The sequence below is a fragment of the Trachymyrmex cornetzi genome, unplaced genomic scaffold (assembly GCF_001594075.2).
Source record: "Trachymyrmex cornetzi isolate Tcor2-1 unplaced genomic scaffold, Tcor1.1 scaffold23, whole genome shotgun sequence".
Lineage (NCBI taxonomy): Eukaryota > Metazoa > Arthropoda > Insecta > Hymenoptera > Formicidae > Trachymyrmex > Trachymyrmex cornetzi.
In genome coordinates this window covers 1296231-1315613 of record NW_017296956.1, presented here as the reverse complement: position 1 = coordinate 1315613, position 19383 = coordinate 1296231, and the positions used below count along the sequence as shown (strand labels likewise).

The following is a 19383-nucleotide window of genomic DNA, read 5'->3' as shown; positions in this document are numbered from 1 at the left end:
GTCTCTCTCTCTCTCTCTCTCTCTCTCTCTCTCTCTCTCTCTCTCTCATTCTTTTTCAATTTTCTCGCATTTTCTCATTCACACTTACATTTTCGCCACTTTTACTCCACCTCTCACTCAATTGGTCTATAGCTTCTAATCTCTAGACCCAGACTAAGCAATTACATTATGTCTACCCTGTCCCTCTCTTCTCTCTTCTTCTTGCTCCTCTCGTTCTCCTCGGGAAAGAAAAGTGATCATCAATGTTACCAAATTGAGATATTGGTCATACGAATTTACATTGCAATTTCGAGGTTCTTTAATGATTTACCTCTACTGATTGAAATGAACTGTCGCAAACTGATAATTGACTTCAAATGAGAGCAAGACGCAAGTGAATCTTCCGAGGACGAAGGAGATGATCGGGAAAAATTTCAGATGACTCCCGTCCCGATAAAAGAGACAGAAGAGCGAAGAGAGATTAAGAGACGAGGGTGAAGGGGACGGGACGAAAAAAGAATTATGCGTGCAGAGAGAAACATGCGACGATACGATGCGACATGTATGTACGAGCGGAAACAATCGAGAGGAAACCAGGATGCTAAGCAAATTACGACAATACAATATAAGAAGGATAATAACAATAACAAGACAACAATAACAAGAATAATACATTCCATTAAATGTAGAACATGAAGGTAGAAGAAAGCAAACAGTGCACGGAATCAAACTAATGTAAGACGGGGAGTACAGACTCTTGCATAACGCATAACACGTAATGTATAAGAAAATGAACCAATCAAAGTCCTTCGTTTCCTTCCTTTCCATCAAATAAAGAATTCGTGATTAATTGAATTTCTTATGCCTTATATGTTATGCTTTATGCAAAAGTCTGTGCTTCCCACTTAAGACACTTCGCTGATACCAAAATGGTACGTTTACTCAGTACATAACAATATATACACATATATTGTTTAAATCAACTCAAACGCGCAATTTAAGCTACTGTAAACTAAATTATTCTCTCGAAAATAACGTAGACTTCTTCATTTACAGATTAATAGTACATAGATCGATAGGCTAATACGACTGTCACAAAGTTAACCACAAATTAAAAAGCTTTAAAAAGCTTTAAGAATGAGTTGGCGTCATTTTTACAAACTAGCCTTCAACAATTTCAGCGTTTCCGATTTGATTTTAAATGTCATATTCAAGAAATACGTGCGAGGTAGAGACTTTCATATTGGTCTCGATAAAAATAAAACATGCGATAAGTTTCTGAAATGCAGTCGTAACTTATGAGTAATGAATAATTATCATGCCTGCATATTATATTCAAATTTATATTAAAACTATATTGATATAAACTGGAGTATAAGACTACTGTAATTTTTCTTTGAGCTCATCTTATACAAGAATAAACAGGGCAAAACTGTCGTATCTTTCCAGAAATTGAAACACCTGCAAGATCGGCCTTACAAGATAGAAGAATCGTGAGCGAAGAATCGAAATCATTTTTATCAGCCGCATGCGAAGTGCGTTATACATCTCACAAGCGCAGATCATAAATTGAACAACTCCTGATAATCGCAGCGTAACAGTTGCAAGCAATCATTATACTTTACGTAGTTTCTAAGTCGAGTTTATAACTCGTCCTGGCTGCATGACCCTCTCGAGCATTAATCGTACGCAGAACTTTACCGCAGTAATCACAGTTAATGTGTTGCGCTTAACACTAGCACTTTCTGTGCTACGTCTTTCATGATTAATAACAGCAGATCGGTCTTATCTCAGACGTTTAATTATACCATTAGTAATAAGGCAGTGTAGTGGTAATTACAAATCGATTTCATAATTGCTAGCATGAATGCACTGAGATAACGATCGACTAGAGGAAGATTAAGCGGAATATAATTAATTATCGCACAATTCATTCCTGTCTTTTGCAATATATTTTGATTATTAAATGAAGTCTCCAGAAATTCTTACAAAGAAATTAAACTATTTTTTTAATTGTAAGTACATCGTGTTGCATGTAATTTTAAACGTGTTAAAAAAGTTGTAAGTTGATATCTAGAAACTTCAATAACGCCTGTAAAATTTTCTAGAAAATATGAGAGTAAGTTTCTGCTAGGAAAATAAGTTTTTAAAAATACATAAATGTCAAAGCAGTTTTAAAATTGTGGTAGAGATGTTTAAATCAGTAATGATCAATCTTTAAAGCTGCAATCGCAGATTTCTTTTATATAAAGAGCGACTCGCTTAGTTAATAAATCCTACATGTTTAAATAAATATTTATTTCTTATTGTCTTTTATTTTAAGTTTTTGATAAATTAGATAATATATAAGAGAGACATAGAAGTTGTGTGACGTACTCATCGAATTAAGCTATGACGTAGACACGATTGAGACTCTATATTTGATCTTACATTTTTAATAAAATCCATTTATTACATCTTTGTTAATAGTTCCAAAGAATACTCAAATAGAAATTTGAACCGTGCAACGTATATCTATCGTCATTTCTTATTTAGATTTGTAAGCCAATTTTATACATACTTTCTTAAAGAAGCAAGCTAAAAATGTTTGAGAACACTGTACACGTGCCAACTACCACGTGAAGATTTATGCGGCATAGATATGCAAAGGATATTTTTACATAACTATTAAATATTAAAATATCCCTCCCTATGTCCACATCCTGGAGATTAGTTAACCGCTGTCATTATTTACTGCAGTTAAAAATATGTTTGATACGAAAACGAAGTTACGCAAAGTTTAATAACATTAAGAAATGGATGTACGAATGGAACATACATTCATATGACGTTTTTTTACTTACTTTTAATGTATAAACTTGCTCTTGAAATATTGACATGCATTTATGAATCACCCTTATATCAACAATTAAGAGTTCAAAAACACTATTGAATATTTTCATTGTAATTTCGATGTAATTTTTATATCAAACAATATTGAATATCAATAATAAAATTAATAAATAAGGCTCTGAAAATAAATCAATAATAAGTAAGAGTTATAAAAAATCAATGAGATCCCATACATGAATGTTGGTGAATTTATTATTTAAAAATTACATAAACCCAAAACTGCAGATGTTTTAACCAACATTTTTGATCCTCCACAAAATCAATTGTATCAATAAATGTCATTAAAATCCCCAACAAATACTCTTAACTTGTAACTAATACATATTAATACTACTATTGTAAAAACCATTGTAAAAAGTCAGCAGTCAATAAAATAAAGGTGACACTATTACAGATAAACATCGATTATCAATCACACGATAAAATATGTGTAAAACATATTCAAAATATATAGATAATTAATTAATTGCAAAAACGTACGTAAATATATATAACCAGTTAATATTTGCGATAATCGATAAGAGATATTATAACAAAAATAATAGAACACATGTCACAAAAATTAAACAAGGTTAAAAAATTAAAAATGGTTGTATTACATGGTTAAAAACGTTTGATATATATACATAAATACACAATGATGAAATAATAATAAAGCCAAGAGGCAAGAAAACTGTTAGGATCACTGATAATCATTATAAAGGTTGTCAAGAAAATTTAATATTGTTCATATTATATTGTTTATAATATACTGGACTAAATTTCAAAATAATTAGTCATTCATTACATTATAAAAATTCGGCATTGCTTATCGACGACTTAGACTTGCGCAAACTGCAATGCAGTAAATTCTATGTTAGTTTAGCTTAAGACGCGTGGGTCGACCTTTCCCGCGACACGTCGCAGCACGTGCGACATTAACCCCTCATAATCGCACGACTGAAAAATATCCACAATAATGCCATTACTTTACAAGTCTTGATAATTTCACCATTGCGAGGCTTCACGTTACGCCGCAATGCAGTTACATGCACGCACGCGTAAGTGCATTAAATCGCGAAATGTCCCGAGATCAAGTGGATGTATCGAATTGACGCTTGTGCAGTAGCGTGTCCGAGATGTAAACGAAATACTCATCTGAACCTAAAACAATTATTCTAGAGAAACCTTGAATTTTCCAAAGAAATGAGGAATATAGCTAGAACAAGTAATAATATTCTCATTGAGCAGAACATAACAGCATTAATTATCTTTTTTCATTTTCAAAACCTTGTTCTAATTTTAAAAAATTCAATCTCTTGGTCATAACATAGCATGCAAAAGAAATAAACAATTTTTATCAATTTGGACCACGATATGCAAAAAATTTATATATATATATATGTATGTATAATATATTAATTTATATAAGACGATAAGATATAATTGCACATAGTGATGAATACATTCCAATTATTTACAAGTTGTATCTTGCCGCCTTACATTATTTATGCACTGAAAATCGCGGAAGCTCATATAGATATTTTATTTATATTTGATTTAGTTTTGAAGGCACACAGAATTATTTTTATTTTAATAATTAACGTCATTGTTTAAAAGCAATGTCATCTAGATTAATTAATTATAACTGTAATTTAACTAGTAAATTATTTAATATATATAGCAATAGTACATTATATCAAATCATTTCTTCATTGAATAATTTAGTTTTTTAGTTAAACAATCTTGTTTTAAATTATTTAATTTTTTTTTGTTTTTATTGGATTGGAAGATAAATGATAGAAAAATCTTATGGGACAAAAACCACCATCAAATTAAACTCAAAATAAAGTTATTTTCATTTAAAAAGAAAATAAGAGTATAAGAATTAAAATAAAAAAAATTATGACAAAATTATTTACATCTCTCATTTCTCTCATGGCACATAAATGTTCACAAATATTCGAGACACATTCTTCTAATAATACCCGACGAATTTATTAAAGCAGTAAAACGCAAAGCAGCTTGCATGAAAGTGCCCTCATTATCTTTGGATACGACGCAATACAGACTGAAATTAGTTTTATATGAAATAGCGATAAACCGCATAAGCGCTTCATATACGGAAAAAGATCAAATAAATTAATAAAAATAATAAAAATTACTGAGACGACACACGTCTAACTTCGTGCGCGAAAGAGCAGAGAGGCGCAAGGAATATAGAAACAAAATTCGGCTTGAATTTTAATCCTCAAAAACACAACTATAAATATATGCGACGCACGGAGTGTCCTACGAAGTCTCCGATGAAAACTTCACTATATTTAATATTATTATTTAGCCGATTTAGTGCATAAACTTAATTAAAAATTAATCAATAAAAACGAAGCAAATAAAAGCAATTTTGTAATCAAAATTCAATATCTGAAAAAATTTTGACAACTTTACGCATATATAAAAAATATGCATTGTGATTTATATTGCAATTTGATATTGTAGATACTTTGCATGTACATTCAAAATACCGATATGAGCATAATCTGCGATAAACCAATACAATATAATCCGCCCGTAACAAATTTATTACGTATAAATGTAAATGTACAAAGCGTAATCGACGAACGTAATGTAAGCGTACTAAATGGAATATTTGCGTTATATTTCTGGATGTATTGCTTAATAGCGCTAATGCTCTTTCTGCGACGCCAATGCTTTTTCTGTAGTGAACGCAAAAGCAAGTATTTAAATCAGATGTTTGCAAGAGAATTAGAAGTATTAAGGCATTCATATAAAACTGTATTAAAGACATTCATATAAAACGTTAAATCCTTCAAGATTAATAGCATCATAATATATACATATGCAATATGCGTAATAAAATTATTATTTGTATTTTACTTTACACAGTTTTATATATTTAATTTTATATTTAATATATATAATACATTTATAATTAAAATAAAAAATAATATTTATAATTTAATAATTGTCGTTTTATCGGAAAAAAGATAGAAACAAATTGATGATTTAATTAAATTAATGCGTAATAAGATTTGAAAGTTTAAACAAAACTTTACGTCTTTAAACGTATTCGATTTAGACGATATACAACCATGAAGGCTGTTTTTACGGTTAAATTTATTCGCTGTATTGACGCGCTGGTAGGTTTATGTGGAATTTAGTAGACATTTACGAGGATTCGGTTAACATGCCACGGCTGTGAGCGAGCGATAGTAAACCCGGCTGAAATAAATGCGCAGCCTTTGCCTCTGATAGTCATTTTCGTAACATCTAATTACATTTTGTATGAAACATCCTAGTCACTGCAAATAAGGGCTAGATAATCTATTTAATTCTCGTTTTATTTGCTACGAATTACTTGAGATAATTCACAATTGTTTAGCTACCAGTTTATTAATCTCCAATTTTTGTATAGCACGTGTGAAGTGTGTCGCAGAAATGTAATAAAGAAAAAAAACGAGCGCTCAGCAAAAGATGCATTTCAGTCCGTAAAATCTCAAAAAAGACGCAAGGAACTTCTATTTCAATCGTCGACGTCTTTAAATCATCTCGAAAGTTATGAAATTGCAGAAAAGAAAAGAAAAGAGAAGCGAAGGAAACTAACGGCCTATCCTACGTCTGTTGTGTATGTTTCTTTTTATAGTCCTTTATACCTTAACTTCCGTTGTCTGAATTTTTTACCTGTCACATTTCTGTTTAGCTAAAAAAATATGAAGAGAGAGCGATAATGTAACCAAATTTAGATTCAGCTATCTGAGAAAATATCAATACCTCGAAACTGAGACTAAGTATACACATTAATTTGCAATTTAAAAACAAATATAGGAAATAGGTAACGTTATGTATATGAATTGTTTCAGATTTTATGCGCACAACTCTATTTATTTCTTCGATTAACTTAAAGTTAATTTTTTTTTAATATAAAAATGTCAAATGTAATTTTTATAATTTAAACTTAAAAAATAGGAAAAGAAAAAAAATTTAGTTCTTTTTTTACCTAATTTAAATAAATATTATACTAATAAAATTGTAATTAAGTAAAATTGATTTCAATTTATCATACATCAAGGAACTTATTATAAAAGCGTTTATAAACAATGATAGAATGATTTGCAGAAGATATTTGTCTTGTTACTTTAAAATCACAAAGTGATTAAGGTTGTCCTAGTTTCAGAAAATTGATGTATACTTTTGAGAAAACAAGAAGTAACAATTAAAAAAATTTTAAGTGTTTGAAAAATAGTTTGGAAGAATGTAGCAATATTTTACGCTGCCAATGTACTTCTTCGTTTTTCGTTGAAAATTGTAAACGGGAAAATCTAATCCAAGCAGACAAATTTCACAAAAACAATGAGAAAACCAACGAAAGAGGTAGCGGAAAATATTCCGGAATATCTTGGAAAGAACAGCGCAATTTTTTCTTTACGACTCTTCTTGCACGAGCAATTCGTGCATGTTTTATGCTTGAAGTTTAAACAAAAGGAGAAGAGCAACAAGAGTGTTGTAGGTAACAGGGCACGAAACCGCAGAGATAACAAAGTGATGAGGCGTTATGTTGTAAAGGAAAAAGTGCAAAGTCGGCGCATTATAGCGTTAATGCCTGTCGTCAATTTTCGTACCAAGATCAGATTAGCGAAATTTGACGTGCTTCAGAAGAACAGTAAAGCGCCCTAAATTTCGATGCTAAAATATCCATTCCATCAAAAATAAATGGTATGGTAGCTTTCGGATATTTGTTTGAATTAATAACTGCAACGAGTGTACTTTTCCATGAATTTTTTATCCATATATTTTATCCATTTTTTTTACCATATATATTGAGTATGAAATAAAAATCTTGATTTGCGAGAATATTTTACGAGAGAAACATATCTCTACCTTTGCTCAATCTTTGAATTTTGGCGGATTAGCAATGTTATATGCAATATATTTAATTATATGAGAGTGGTTCAAATATGAATAAGTTTTTTTTGTGTAAATACAAATAAATGTGTTAATAGACGTGTTTACACTAAGTGTTAGGGTCTGCTCACGTCATAATAGTAGCCTCGCAGTAGTTTTTGAGGTCATTGAAATGTTCAAACAAACAGTATTGAGTGCCATTGTCAATGCGTTGATTGTAAGTTCTTTGCAAATGAAAATATTACAACCATCAAAATTTTAAGTAAATTGAGTGCATATTTGGAGAAGAAACTTGCACTTTTAAAAGATTCAGACATTGTAACAACTACATTAACAACCGCCGCGAGGCTATAATTATGAACGTGTGCAGGCACTCACGCTTGTGTAAATATCTATCAACGTTGATTTGTACTCACACAAAAAGATCTCGGTCATATTTGAGCCATCTTCATATTATTAATAAATAAATGTATATCGAGATATAAGTTTAAGATAAAGAATTTAAAGGTTCAATAAGTATAAAACAATATTAGTAATAGAAGGGCATCGAACCAGTAAATATATAAGTTTAAGATTTTCTAACTTCGTATTGCTATTTGAAGTTTTAATATGTAAGTTCATTCATAAATCTACTGGTCTCGTGTTTCTTTTGGGACAGTTAATATAATCTTTCTTATATTTTAATTTGTATTTATTTACAGAAAACTATAATTATTAAAAATAAATGGCTAAAATAGAATTTCTTAGAATTTCTGCTCCTCACTAGCAAGGAACAAAATGTATAAATTCGTTCCTGATCAATTTTCCTCAAATAAATGCTATCTCATAACAAACTTTTCTAGTTTTTCGAGCATAATAAAGATTCAATAAAAGAAGACAAAAAAGAAAAAAATTAATCGTCAGTCAGTATATAAAAAATTAAGCAAGCTATTTCAAGGGCCGTCTAAGAAAATTACAATAATTAATTTACGTTTCTATCACATTTTTATTAAGTATATCTGTAAATTAAAAATAAAGTAGGAAATGTTTTTGAACGTAAATTTAAGATCAATTTTTTGTAACTTACGTAATTTGTGAATTAAGAATAAAATCAGTCAAGTTTATTAAATAAAAATGTATCTATGTATAATATGTATATAGCATAATAATAAATTAAATATACAAATATTGTCGCTATATTATTTAAAAGATATAAAAAAGAATAAAAGTTTAAACATATATCTGTAAATATGTAAATAATAAAAAATTGCTTCAAAGAAAATTATCAGCTCGCAAGCATATCCCTCAATGCATCCATCTAAAAACCCCGTCTTCCTAAAAGCAAGACAGCCATACATCCATAACAACAAGAAGCAAATTGCACGATAATTGTAAATAGAATATACGCACAGCCCTATCGACGAATCTTCAAGGGATGCAAGAGCCTCTAAATGAGCGTAGCGAATAGAGAGGTTTTTTTTCGAGGATGAAAGCGGACACCGAGAAAGCCAATCCAGAGATTGATCGCTCTTAAAAGCATTATCGAGCAAAGGATGGGGTTTACTGAGGGAATCCTGATATATTTTTCATGACAGAGAAGCGCGCGATCCAGACACTTGATACATCTTACATAAACTCTACTACACACACACACACACACACATATATATGTACATATACACATATATATGTGTGTGTGTATGTGTGTGTGTATCTCATTATCTTTATCATCATTAGCATTATCGTTATTATCATAATCATCAGTTTTACAATTGTACTGCCAACATGGTTTCATTACCTTTTTCCGCACCTGTATACGGTCGCCGTATATGAGCACCACTCTGTCCTTGCTCTCGTTCGAGGTAAGTTGATAGGACAAACTCTACATGATTTTCAATCGATCGATTAGACATTAACGCCGTTATCGATCACGTTATTCATCGCCGCAAATTTGTATGTTTTTTTTTTAATCGAAGTTTTCGTTGACATCGTCGTCGTCATCGTCGTCGTCGTCGTCATCGATGGCGGTTTCATCCACCATATTCCAAAGACGTTGATGAAGATGGAAGGATGATGAGGCAGCGCCAAACGTTGTCGAAGGATCCAAACGCAGCGTCATGATCGTCGTCGTGTTGTCATCGTCGTCGTCGTCGTCGTCGTCGATGTCGTAGGGGGTCGATGATGGCACGGAAATGATGAAATAGAAGAATTTGATTGATTGACTTTGAGGATTTCGCGCGACTGTGTGTGTCTTTGCTTGTGTTGTTTGTGGGATTTTTCGGTTATTTTCTTAGGTCGCGCGAACGATTGGCGAGTCGAAAGAGTCGATTAAAGATATACGTATTATTTTCGCTCTATATATATGATATATATCTCTCTTATACTGTGCTTCTCTCTCTCTCTCTCCCTCTCTCTCTCTCTTTTCAATTTCTCGCCCGATTACTCATACGTATATATCCGCCGCTTTCTCTGTTTCTCGTTCTCTCTCCCTTCTCTCTGTTGGAGAGAAAAATGTATTTATATACATAAATCTTTTACCTTCACTTCGGTTATTCTAAATTGCATCTGCTTTACGTCGATAGACGAGCGTGTTTCAGCTCTCATTCGTAAAGCTCCGGATTTCTAGCGCGTTACACATATTAACTTTGTGTCGATGCATGCATCCTCTAATGCATTTCTCGACTGTAATCGCTCATGCGTTGTGCGACACGATAGAGTGTCATATTTTCATTTATTACTTGTTTATTCGCTATTTTTTTTTTCTCTGTTCGGTCCGGTTCGGATTTAGTGTCGTTTACGGTGCGCGAGGGGATTTTTCAAAACGAGGCCTCGACGAGGTAAGTGCCATCCATGGCGACCCCCGTCTGCCCACCCTGGGCCTCGGATACTTGGGCCCTTGTAGCCGGGATGTACTGACTGTACGCCTGCTGAAATCCACAACCACAAGCACACACTACATTGTTGCACGCTAGGTACGCCTACGCTAATGCTTTCTACGGACTTCTCCCCTAAACCTCCATCTACTCTCACGATCGATGTATGTGTGTGTGTGGATGGATGTGGTAATGAAGCTTTAATAATAAAAATCTACCGCGCCAAGTTTTTCCCCACAATACTATATATTTCTTAAATTTTATTCGCACCGTGAACCTTTCGTATAAATAACTTTTGTTTAGTTAAAAAGCAATTAGAGATTCTTTAGTACGTTGAGCTAATTAATATAAGTTATCGGTATCACACATAAGATTCTGAGCTGTTGATTCTAATTGTTACTTCCTGGTAAAATACAGATATAAATATGCAGAAAATAACACAAAAATATGTGACAAATTAACTCAAAAAGTATGACAGTGACATAATTTGGAAACAAATTGTGGAAACATATTTCTTCAATAAATATTTATATCTTAAATCGATACGTACATCTTATTCATTTATCTTAGAATTTACGTTTTAAAATACATTATTTTTATATCGTTTGTTTACTTAATCATAAATTATATCATTTTAACAATAAAAAATGTTAAATATCAATTTAACACAAAATATTCAAATAATATAATCACATTATGTTAAATTAATACTCGGCTAATGTCAAAAATTATATACAAAAATTTTAACAAGGCCCGATTTTAATTCAAACAGTTTTTCACTATGTAGTAACAAACAATTGCAAGTATATCATTGAAAATTTACTTTTACTTGAGAGGGAAAACACTCTTGCCCATAAAGCATTGTTACGCTTGCGCGCGCGTACACATCTATATGTATACGCGCGCGCAAGCAGTAATATTTTAATATTTTACGATTCTTTCATTTTTCTTGCTCAACCTTTCGACGCGCGTAATAAAATCTAATTTAAACCATTTTCGAAGGAATATATACCGTACTACCGACCATAAAAACCGATGGGCTTCATTGCGTTTCGACTGATCCAATAACCCCGGGAAAGCCTGCAAATTGACGAAGTGACGCGCACACCGCGCGCATCACCGACAAAAACGAATTAACTCACAAACGTCGATGCGGCACATCCCCTCAAACGGGTGAAATAATTCGAATTCGAGCCCAAATGCATGCGCCGAAGGTGCACAAGCAACGATTTCGTATTCAAGCGAATCGCACGTTTTCCGCGTGAAATCAGCAAAGCGGAAAACTAATGAGCCCCTGCAGGCAATGTGATTTTCGGCGCAATTATTTCCCGTCAAATTGCTATCGCGATAACCGGGCGTTCCAGCACGAAAGAATAAAACCACGCACGTTCACATATTTTCTTGAATTCAAGCGATTAGGTTTCATTATGAAATTCAAGATTACCTACGAAAAACAGTAAGATAGAGATTAATTAATTAATAATTATGCACATATAAATATTAATACATACATTTATACAAAGTGCTCTGGAAATAAGAAAGGTGCATATTTTGAATACACCTTGTGCTACCAACGAAACGATCAATGATAGACAAAAGACGAAGTCGGGAAATAAAGAGAGACGATCTGTACATTATTAATTCTTACCTTATATATGTAATAAGAAGAAATATTTTCTACAAAACATTTCACAAATGTATGTTTATGATACAAAATACACAAACAATCATTAGATATATATACATGTGAATTGCCGTTTGCTGTATCCAAACACGATTTGAGTTAGCTCCAATCAAATAACCACGTTTGGTCATTTGATTGGAGCTAACTCAAATCAAATGGAAAAAGCAATTACGATGCACGTTGACAATTATTTTCGAAATGCATTACATTTTGAAAATAGTTTTCAATGTTTATGAAGTTATATGCTTCCAATAAAAAGTAACAGTAATAACTGGAAACGTGTTGCAGATACAAAGAGACACTGGAAAACGTGGTGTGTTAGGAAAACGTCGCGTTAATAAAAGTCGAAGATACAATTTCGTTCGTGTTTCCAATCGTCAAACATGAAAAAAGGATTTTACGTTTATGAAAATTTTGACGCTGCCAGTTTCGCGTCGCCTAGTTCAGACCTGACAATCGTGTAAATTTTTTATAATGATCGATTGATATTGTAACGCGATGCTGTCATAGTGTTTATAGCCGATCATCGTACCTGTTGGGCGCCAATTAATCAATCAATGCGAATTAACAGCAAAATCATAACTTGAATAGACGCGACGGAGAATCTTTGCAAGTTATTAACGAAGAGGAAAGCGCTCGATTTCCACATCGATTAATCATCCGGCCAACTGTAATCGACACAGCTTGACAGGATAACGAATAATACGTAATTAATCTTGCTCACTGTGACGGGATAAGATTTCAAGCCGGAAAGAAGCGGTTGATATAGAGTATATACATATACACAGGTATAGTTATACATATATATAAGGCGATTATACAGAATGTCGCAAAATTTGTGTTAACTGTGTGAGAAAGTGGTCGATTGCAAAGAAATAACCCGAGGTTATGTTGTGAAGTAATCATCTAAAGTCTAACTAATATACTGCAGTGTATAGTGCGCATCGTGGGAAGAAATATAAATTTCTAAAATTAATACGCGACAGCAAATCCGAAATATTGTTTAACCAGGGAATGGAAGTAACTCGTTACTTGTCCAAACAAGTTACAATTACAATTTTTGGTAACTTCACTGGTAACTGCGTTACTTTTTTTTTAGTAACTGTGACGGTAACATAGTTACATTTTTTTGGTAACGGTAATAAATTTTACAGTTACTTTTGTCGTTACTTTGCACATGATTGGACGGTTTGATTGAACACTAGCTACTCGTAGCGCTTGAAACTAGAAAGCCCCTAGGCACCCGTCCGCTGTGATTGATGGTCGTCGATTTTAAAAATGTAACGGAAAAGAAACGAAAAAAGTTACAGTTTTTCAAGTAACGGTAACTGTAACGAGTTACTTTAAAAAATCAGTAATTAGTAACGGTAACTTATTATTTTTTCTGCTCGGCAATGAATAACTGTAACCTGTTACTTTTAAAAAATAACTTTCCATTCCCTGTGTTTAACCTATAGAAAATAATCGTAAAAGCGCAAAGTAAAAAGAAAATTATCATAAAAAAAGTCTCCCAAAAATATTTACGATTTTGCAATACTATGCGACGATCCATATAACCATGTTATATCTGATGCGTTTAATATAATTGTAGCTAGAAATACTAGAGATAGAAATGAGCGAAACGTAACGCGCACATAAATACTATCTTTGACGTTTATGTGAAGTAATAACAATTCTGCGATTGAACATGCAATTACAGGGCCAGAGATATTTGGTACGATATATATGTACAGGCTGGCATTGTTCGCACAACAACGTAAATTCAGGGTCGTAATCATACATTACGCGCTTACATGTGTTGCATATAAATTAAGTGATATGTAATTGGTATATTAGGGAAGAAATTCGACATGCTCGAGTGAGGATTTTTAACCGAGCATATTTAACAACGCTCGATGATAATCTCAATGCAGCTCCAAATAATAGGATATGTTTTAAATTAATTAATCTCGTGACAGATGTCAATCAAGACAAAAATATCCATCAGATTTAATATACCTCAAACTTATTATATCACAGTGTATACATTATTAAAAAAAACTTATATATATATATATATATCACTATTAAAAACATCATTTTCAAATTAAAAAAAGTCTATTCAGTTTATTATTTGGTAATTCGCTCAAAGTTTTGGAGTAATGAATGATATTAAATTAAAAATACTCAATCGAGCGTGCTAGACTCTGTTGTGTGTCATACGATTAACAATTAATAGTAATAGAGTCTGCCGGAGACGAAGATAAAAAAGAGACCGTGCTCGTTACTGGGTCGACGACGAATAGTGGATCGACGGAGCTTTTTAGAACGTACACTTAAGATTTAATTTTGTCTTGCCTGGCTGATCTGAAGTGGATGCTCCACTACAGGCTCCCGCTGTTCCTTCGGCTATGCATTATTCATAAAAGCAACTCGTGTTACATTATAGCGTGCATAATACGCCGGTTAATCTGACGCGACGTCATCGCCGACGTCCACGCGAGTTCTGATGACTTTTTGAGCGAAACGGAAGTAGAAAAGTATAAATATTAATGCGCGAATCTCGTGATACGATCTATTAACTTCCGAATGTCTTCATAAAAAGTGATAGTCGCCTGAGGTGATCATGATTAATTGCGTGGAATAAAGAATCGAAAATCACGTGATAACGATACCGCGTTACCCATGTTTCAACGTCACGATAAGACCGATGTTGAAGACCGGCAAATCTGCCGCGTCAAATTTTTTGTCGACTTTGAATCTCCACTTTCCGGTTTGAAGAGATGACGATATATGTACGCGTTGAACTTTCGCGAGGAAAGCTTAATTGAATTCCCATACCCGCAAACACAAGAAATTCTCATGAAGATTCGGATTTATTTCAGGTAAAATCTCCCTTTCCCTGAAGTTCTGTATTCATGTCTTGAAAAGCCTGTCCTTATATTAGAAGTGGCTTTGTTTTTTATAGAAATTCCTTAAACTTCATTAATACTTTTCGACTTGATTTCTTTACGCTCTTTTATATTTTTTTAATGGATTGTACCTAAATATATAAAATTATATAAACAAGTATAAAATTTATTTCTACTTATTTATGTAATATTACATATTTTTTTACAATACAATAGAACATCGAAAAGATAAATAATAATTGCGTAATTAATAAATGTTTTCAATAATAATAAGTATTATAACATCTCTATGATCTCTATTTACGCCTTAGAGTGAAATGTCATTGTTTTTCATGCAAAAGATTTTAAAAAGTTCATAAAGCAAATAACTTCAAAATTTTTGCATTATACAAGCATAAATTGAAGCAATTGTGAATTTATTGTATATTTCAACGTAATATATATATATATACCTTAGAAAATTATAAAAATTTCTAATAAATTCTATTTTGTTTTAACGTAACATCACTATTATCTAAGAGGTAGAATAATTAAAGTCTTCTATATTTTCAAATTTCTATCCTAAAATTGAATAAAAATAATCCTACAAATATAATTCCTAAAAATTATTGGTAATTATTTACAATAGGGTCTTTTTCGAATTTTTATGTCTTGATAAAAATCTTTGTTGCGATTTTAATTTAGTGAAGTCGAAAAATGTGTAACCTACCTAATTTTAACTATTTATTTTCAGTACAACTTTTCACATCTTTAGACATTACAAATTTATTATGGCCCTTAAAAGGATCGATTTCAGTTCTAAATACAGCTAATATAGTAATTTATTGTGTCTATTTCAATACACAAATCATTGTGATTTAACTTAAATTATTACCGAGTGCAATAATTTCAAGAATCTTATGAAATCTCTGGATATAACTCTGGGTATATATATACGGATATTTTTGTTTAAAATAAAATTCTGCAATAGAAGTATCCATATGATTCTAACGACTAATCTTTGCTTTAATTACACTGTAAATTCCCTGATTTAAAAATACAAATCCTCTGTTTTAAAACACAAATTCTCTGCTTTAAATACAAAAATTCTCTGCTTCAAAAACACAAAAATTATACAAGAAAATAATTTGTGTTTTTGAAGCAGAGAATTTGTGTTCTAAAGTAAAGAATTTGTATTTTTGAAGCAAAGAATTTATGTCTTTAAGCGAAGATTCAATACATAAAACATATACGCATACGTACTATTATACTATATTAGTCGTATTTAGGAGTAAATTGACCTTTTTAAGGGTCATATATACTTATAATATCAATCCGAAAAATATACTAGAAATAAATAGTTTAAAAGAATAGGTAAGTTACACATTTTTCGATCTTCCCCGGTTGATTATCACTGTTAGAATCGCAACAAAGATTTTTATTAAAATTGTACATAATTACCAAATTATTAACTGCAACAACTTATGGACATCTTTTTCAAATAAAGATTATAATAGCAATGTAAACAATTTAGCTCATAAAATTGCAACGCAAAATATAATCGGGACAAAATATAATGTGGCCTACAATAAGTATTAAAAGTTGATTTTATAGATTACAATTTAATTTATTGTCATACCATGTAAAATAAAACATTTCAACTTACTTAGTTCTTTTCAGTTATTCGTATTATATGTATACCGATATTTCTTATATAATTCCATTACTATACCATACTAACATAAATTAAAAAACTGGAAACCCTAACAATTATATTCTTTACTTCGCGCATATTATAAAAGATAGATGTATTTACCTAGTCATTTTATATCTCGATATTAGTGACGTAAAATACTTCAATAAACGATTTTTCGTCGGTCGATGTCAAGAATATTGTTAAGTCACAATTATAAAACAATTAATTTGAAATCTGTTTCACGATTCTTTTAGCACATCGATAATTTATATAAAACAATCATTTAAATTCCTTCATAGTGACTATGTTTTCAATATCGAATAATAATTGATTGTTTTATATAAATTATCTATCTTTTGTAGACCGCGCAAAGTAAAGAATGTCGTTGTTGGAATGTAATTGCTTTTAGTTAGAATTTCTATTAGTATGGTATATTAATGGGATAAGCAAGTAATTGAAGAAGACTAAATCAGTCAAAACATTTTACTTTGTACACGGCATGACAATAAATTGAGCTGTAAATTAATTTTTAATACTCATTATAGATCACGATCCTGATTATATTTTATATTATAATAACATCTCATACATACAGCACACTTCATTCCAGAGATCTTCCTGGAAACGTTCTTAGGATGTTGGGACGTTCTCAGGATGTCTTTCAAAACGTCCCTTGGATATCTGTGCTATATGGAGTATGTGGGACATGATACATCGGGATATGATTCTATGATTTATGAACTCATACGTAATTTTCTATGCTTATATATAGCGCCTTATGTCGCACGTGTAACAGCAATTTGCGTTGCAAAATACTCGTGTAAAGACACGAGGCCACGTCTTTTAAATCTCACACTCCTTCGTTATGTATGTGCATATGCTGAATAATGCCTACCACGTTTGAATTCGTCAAAGCGCAATGACTAATTTTTAAACTGTAGCTTTTATTTCTAAAACCATCAAATTATGCATACTTCTAGAAATCGAAGCCTCACGTAAATTGGAATACCTAATATACATATAATAGAACGTATTTCGTTGCTAACCATTTGTTATTGTCTGTAATCATAAAGAGCAATGTAAAGGCCGGAATTACTGAATCGATATTTTACGTCGCGCGACAGAGAATTGCTCATAGCGGACAGCCAAGACATAATGCGGTTGCTTATTGTTACCGTTAATAGACTCGGATGCGGCTAATTATCAATCTGATTGCTGTCAGCCTTGATTAATCGACAGTCTCTAAGTATATGAGAATAGTAGAAGTTTATATAAATGCCTTGGACGCACAGGGAATATTCAATATTGTACTAATTTCGTAAGGAAATATTGCTGACACAGACTGATATTATGCGTATTTTGCTTCGATTAATTAGAAAGACAGGCATATTTTATTACATATATAATGAGCATAAAAAATATAACGCAATACTGATATTTCAATAATTCAAAAAGTTGCAAATATATGAAAATATGTCAAGTGTCGATTTTGATCAGACGATTTTATATCACGACGGATTTCTTCGGAGAATTGATATTGTTTAGAAGAAAAAGCAAAAATAAAGTAATGCAAAAATGAAACGACATATAATAGAAAAAAACTCAAGTAAAACGGAGCTTAATGAATCCGGGAGTTAGTACGGCTACTGTCGTTCTCTTTATGTATTCTTCATCCTCGTTATTCCTTTCATCTCACTCTTTTCATCCCCGTATATACGTAGAAGATTAACAAGAGAGTTTTCCTAACTAGCAAGGGCGGATGATCGAAATGCTTTACTCTAATTGAAACGCTACCACAGGCAATCTGAACGAAAACAGGTATCATCCGGCCGATTTTAACGGATGAATTATTCACGTGCCGCGCTCGCATGATGGAAAACTGTCTTCAGAATCTCTTGAACTTTTTACGAGCGATTAAATTGACGGTGCTTGACGGAACGGCGAACATCTTGCTGCTTAATTAATATTAAACTATGTGAAAAAACGAAAAAATCTTTGACAGAGTAAATCTTGATCTCTAATTTCGATCTTTCCTGCAAGTTTAATTTGATCTAGTTTCTCTTTGATATAGTATTTAGATTTTTCAGTAATAGATACAATTTTTAAAAGAGTTTTCTATCATCATAAAAATTGAACGAGTTATAAAAATATCAAGTGCGCCATTTGTATTCATTAAAATAATGCACATATAAAACTGAGGAAATAAATCTCCTACATTTCTTTACAAATTTACAAATTATCATATAAATTTACACAATATTATTTATATTAAATATCCAATAGAAAAAAATAATAAATAAACTAATATTGTTAGTAATCACTGATTCCCTTGTTAGACACTTACGACAAATTCAGTCAAATTAAGATCTCATTTTGTAACTCTTAATAACAGTGTCTGTATATATTGTGATTAAGCAGTTTTTTTTATCACATATAAAACATAAACAACGACAATGTATATCGATACTATCATTAAGAGTTATAAAATAAGAGCCTGAGCCATTTGCT

General features: G+C 31.7%; 1 protein-coding gene across 6 annotated transcripts in view; it reads right to left on the bottom strand.

The window, feature by feature from the left end:
• The window catches only part of Shal (potassium voltage-gated channel protein Shal), a 116342-nt gene that overhangs the window by 18109 nt on the left and 78850 nt on the right, over window positions 1-19383 (bottom strand). Inside the window, exon 5 of one of the 6 annotated variants that reach the window (XM_018506950.1) lies at window positions 14647-14697. The exons of 3 other annotated variants lie outside the window; for them this stretch is intronic. In XM_018506950.1, coding sequence (XP_018362452.1) covers window positions 14647-14697 — 51 coding nt within the window. Of the gene's footprint in view, window positions 1-9839; window positions 10680-14646; window positions 14698-19383 lie in introns of those variants that run through there. 2 more of the 6 variants (XM_018506947.1, XM_018506948.1) reach the window with 2 other exon arrangements.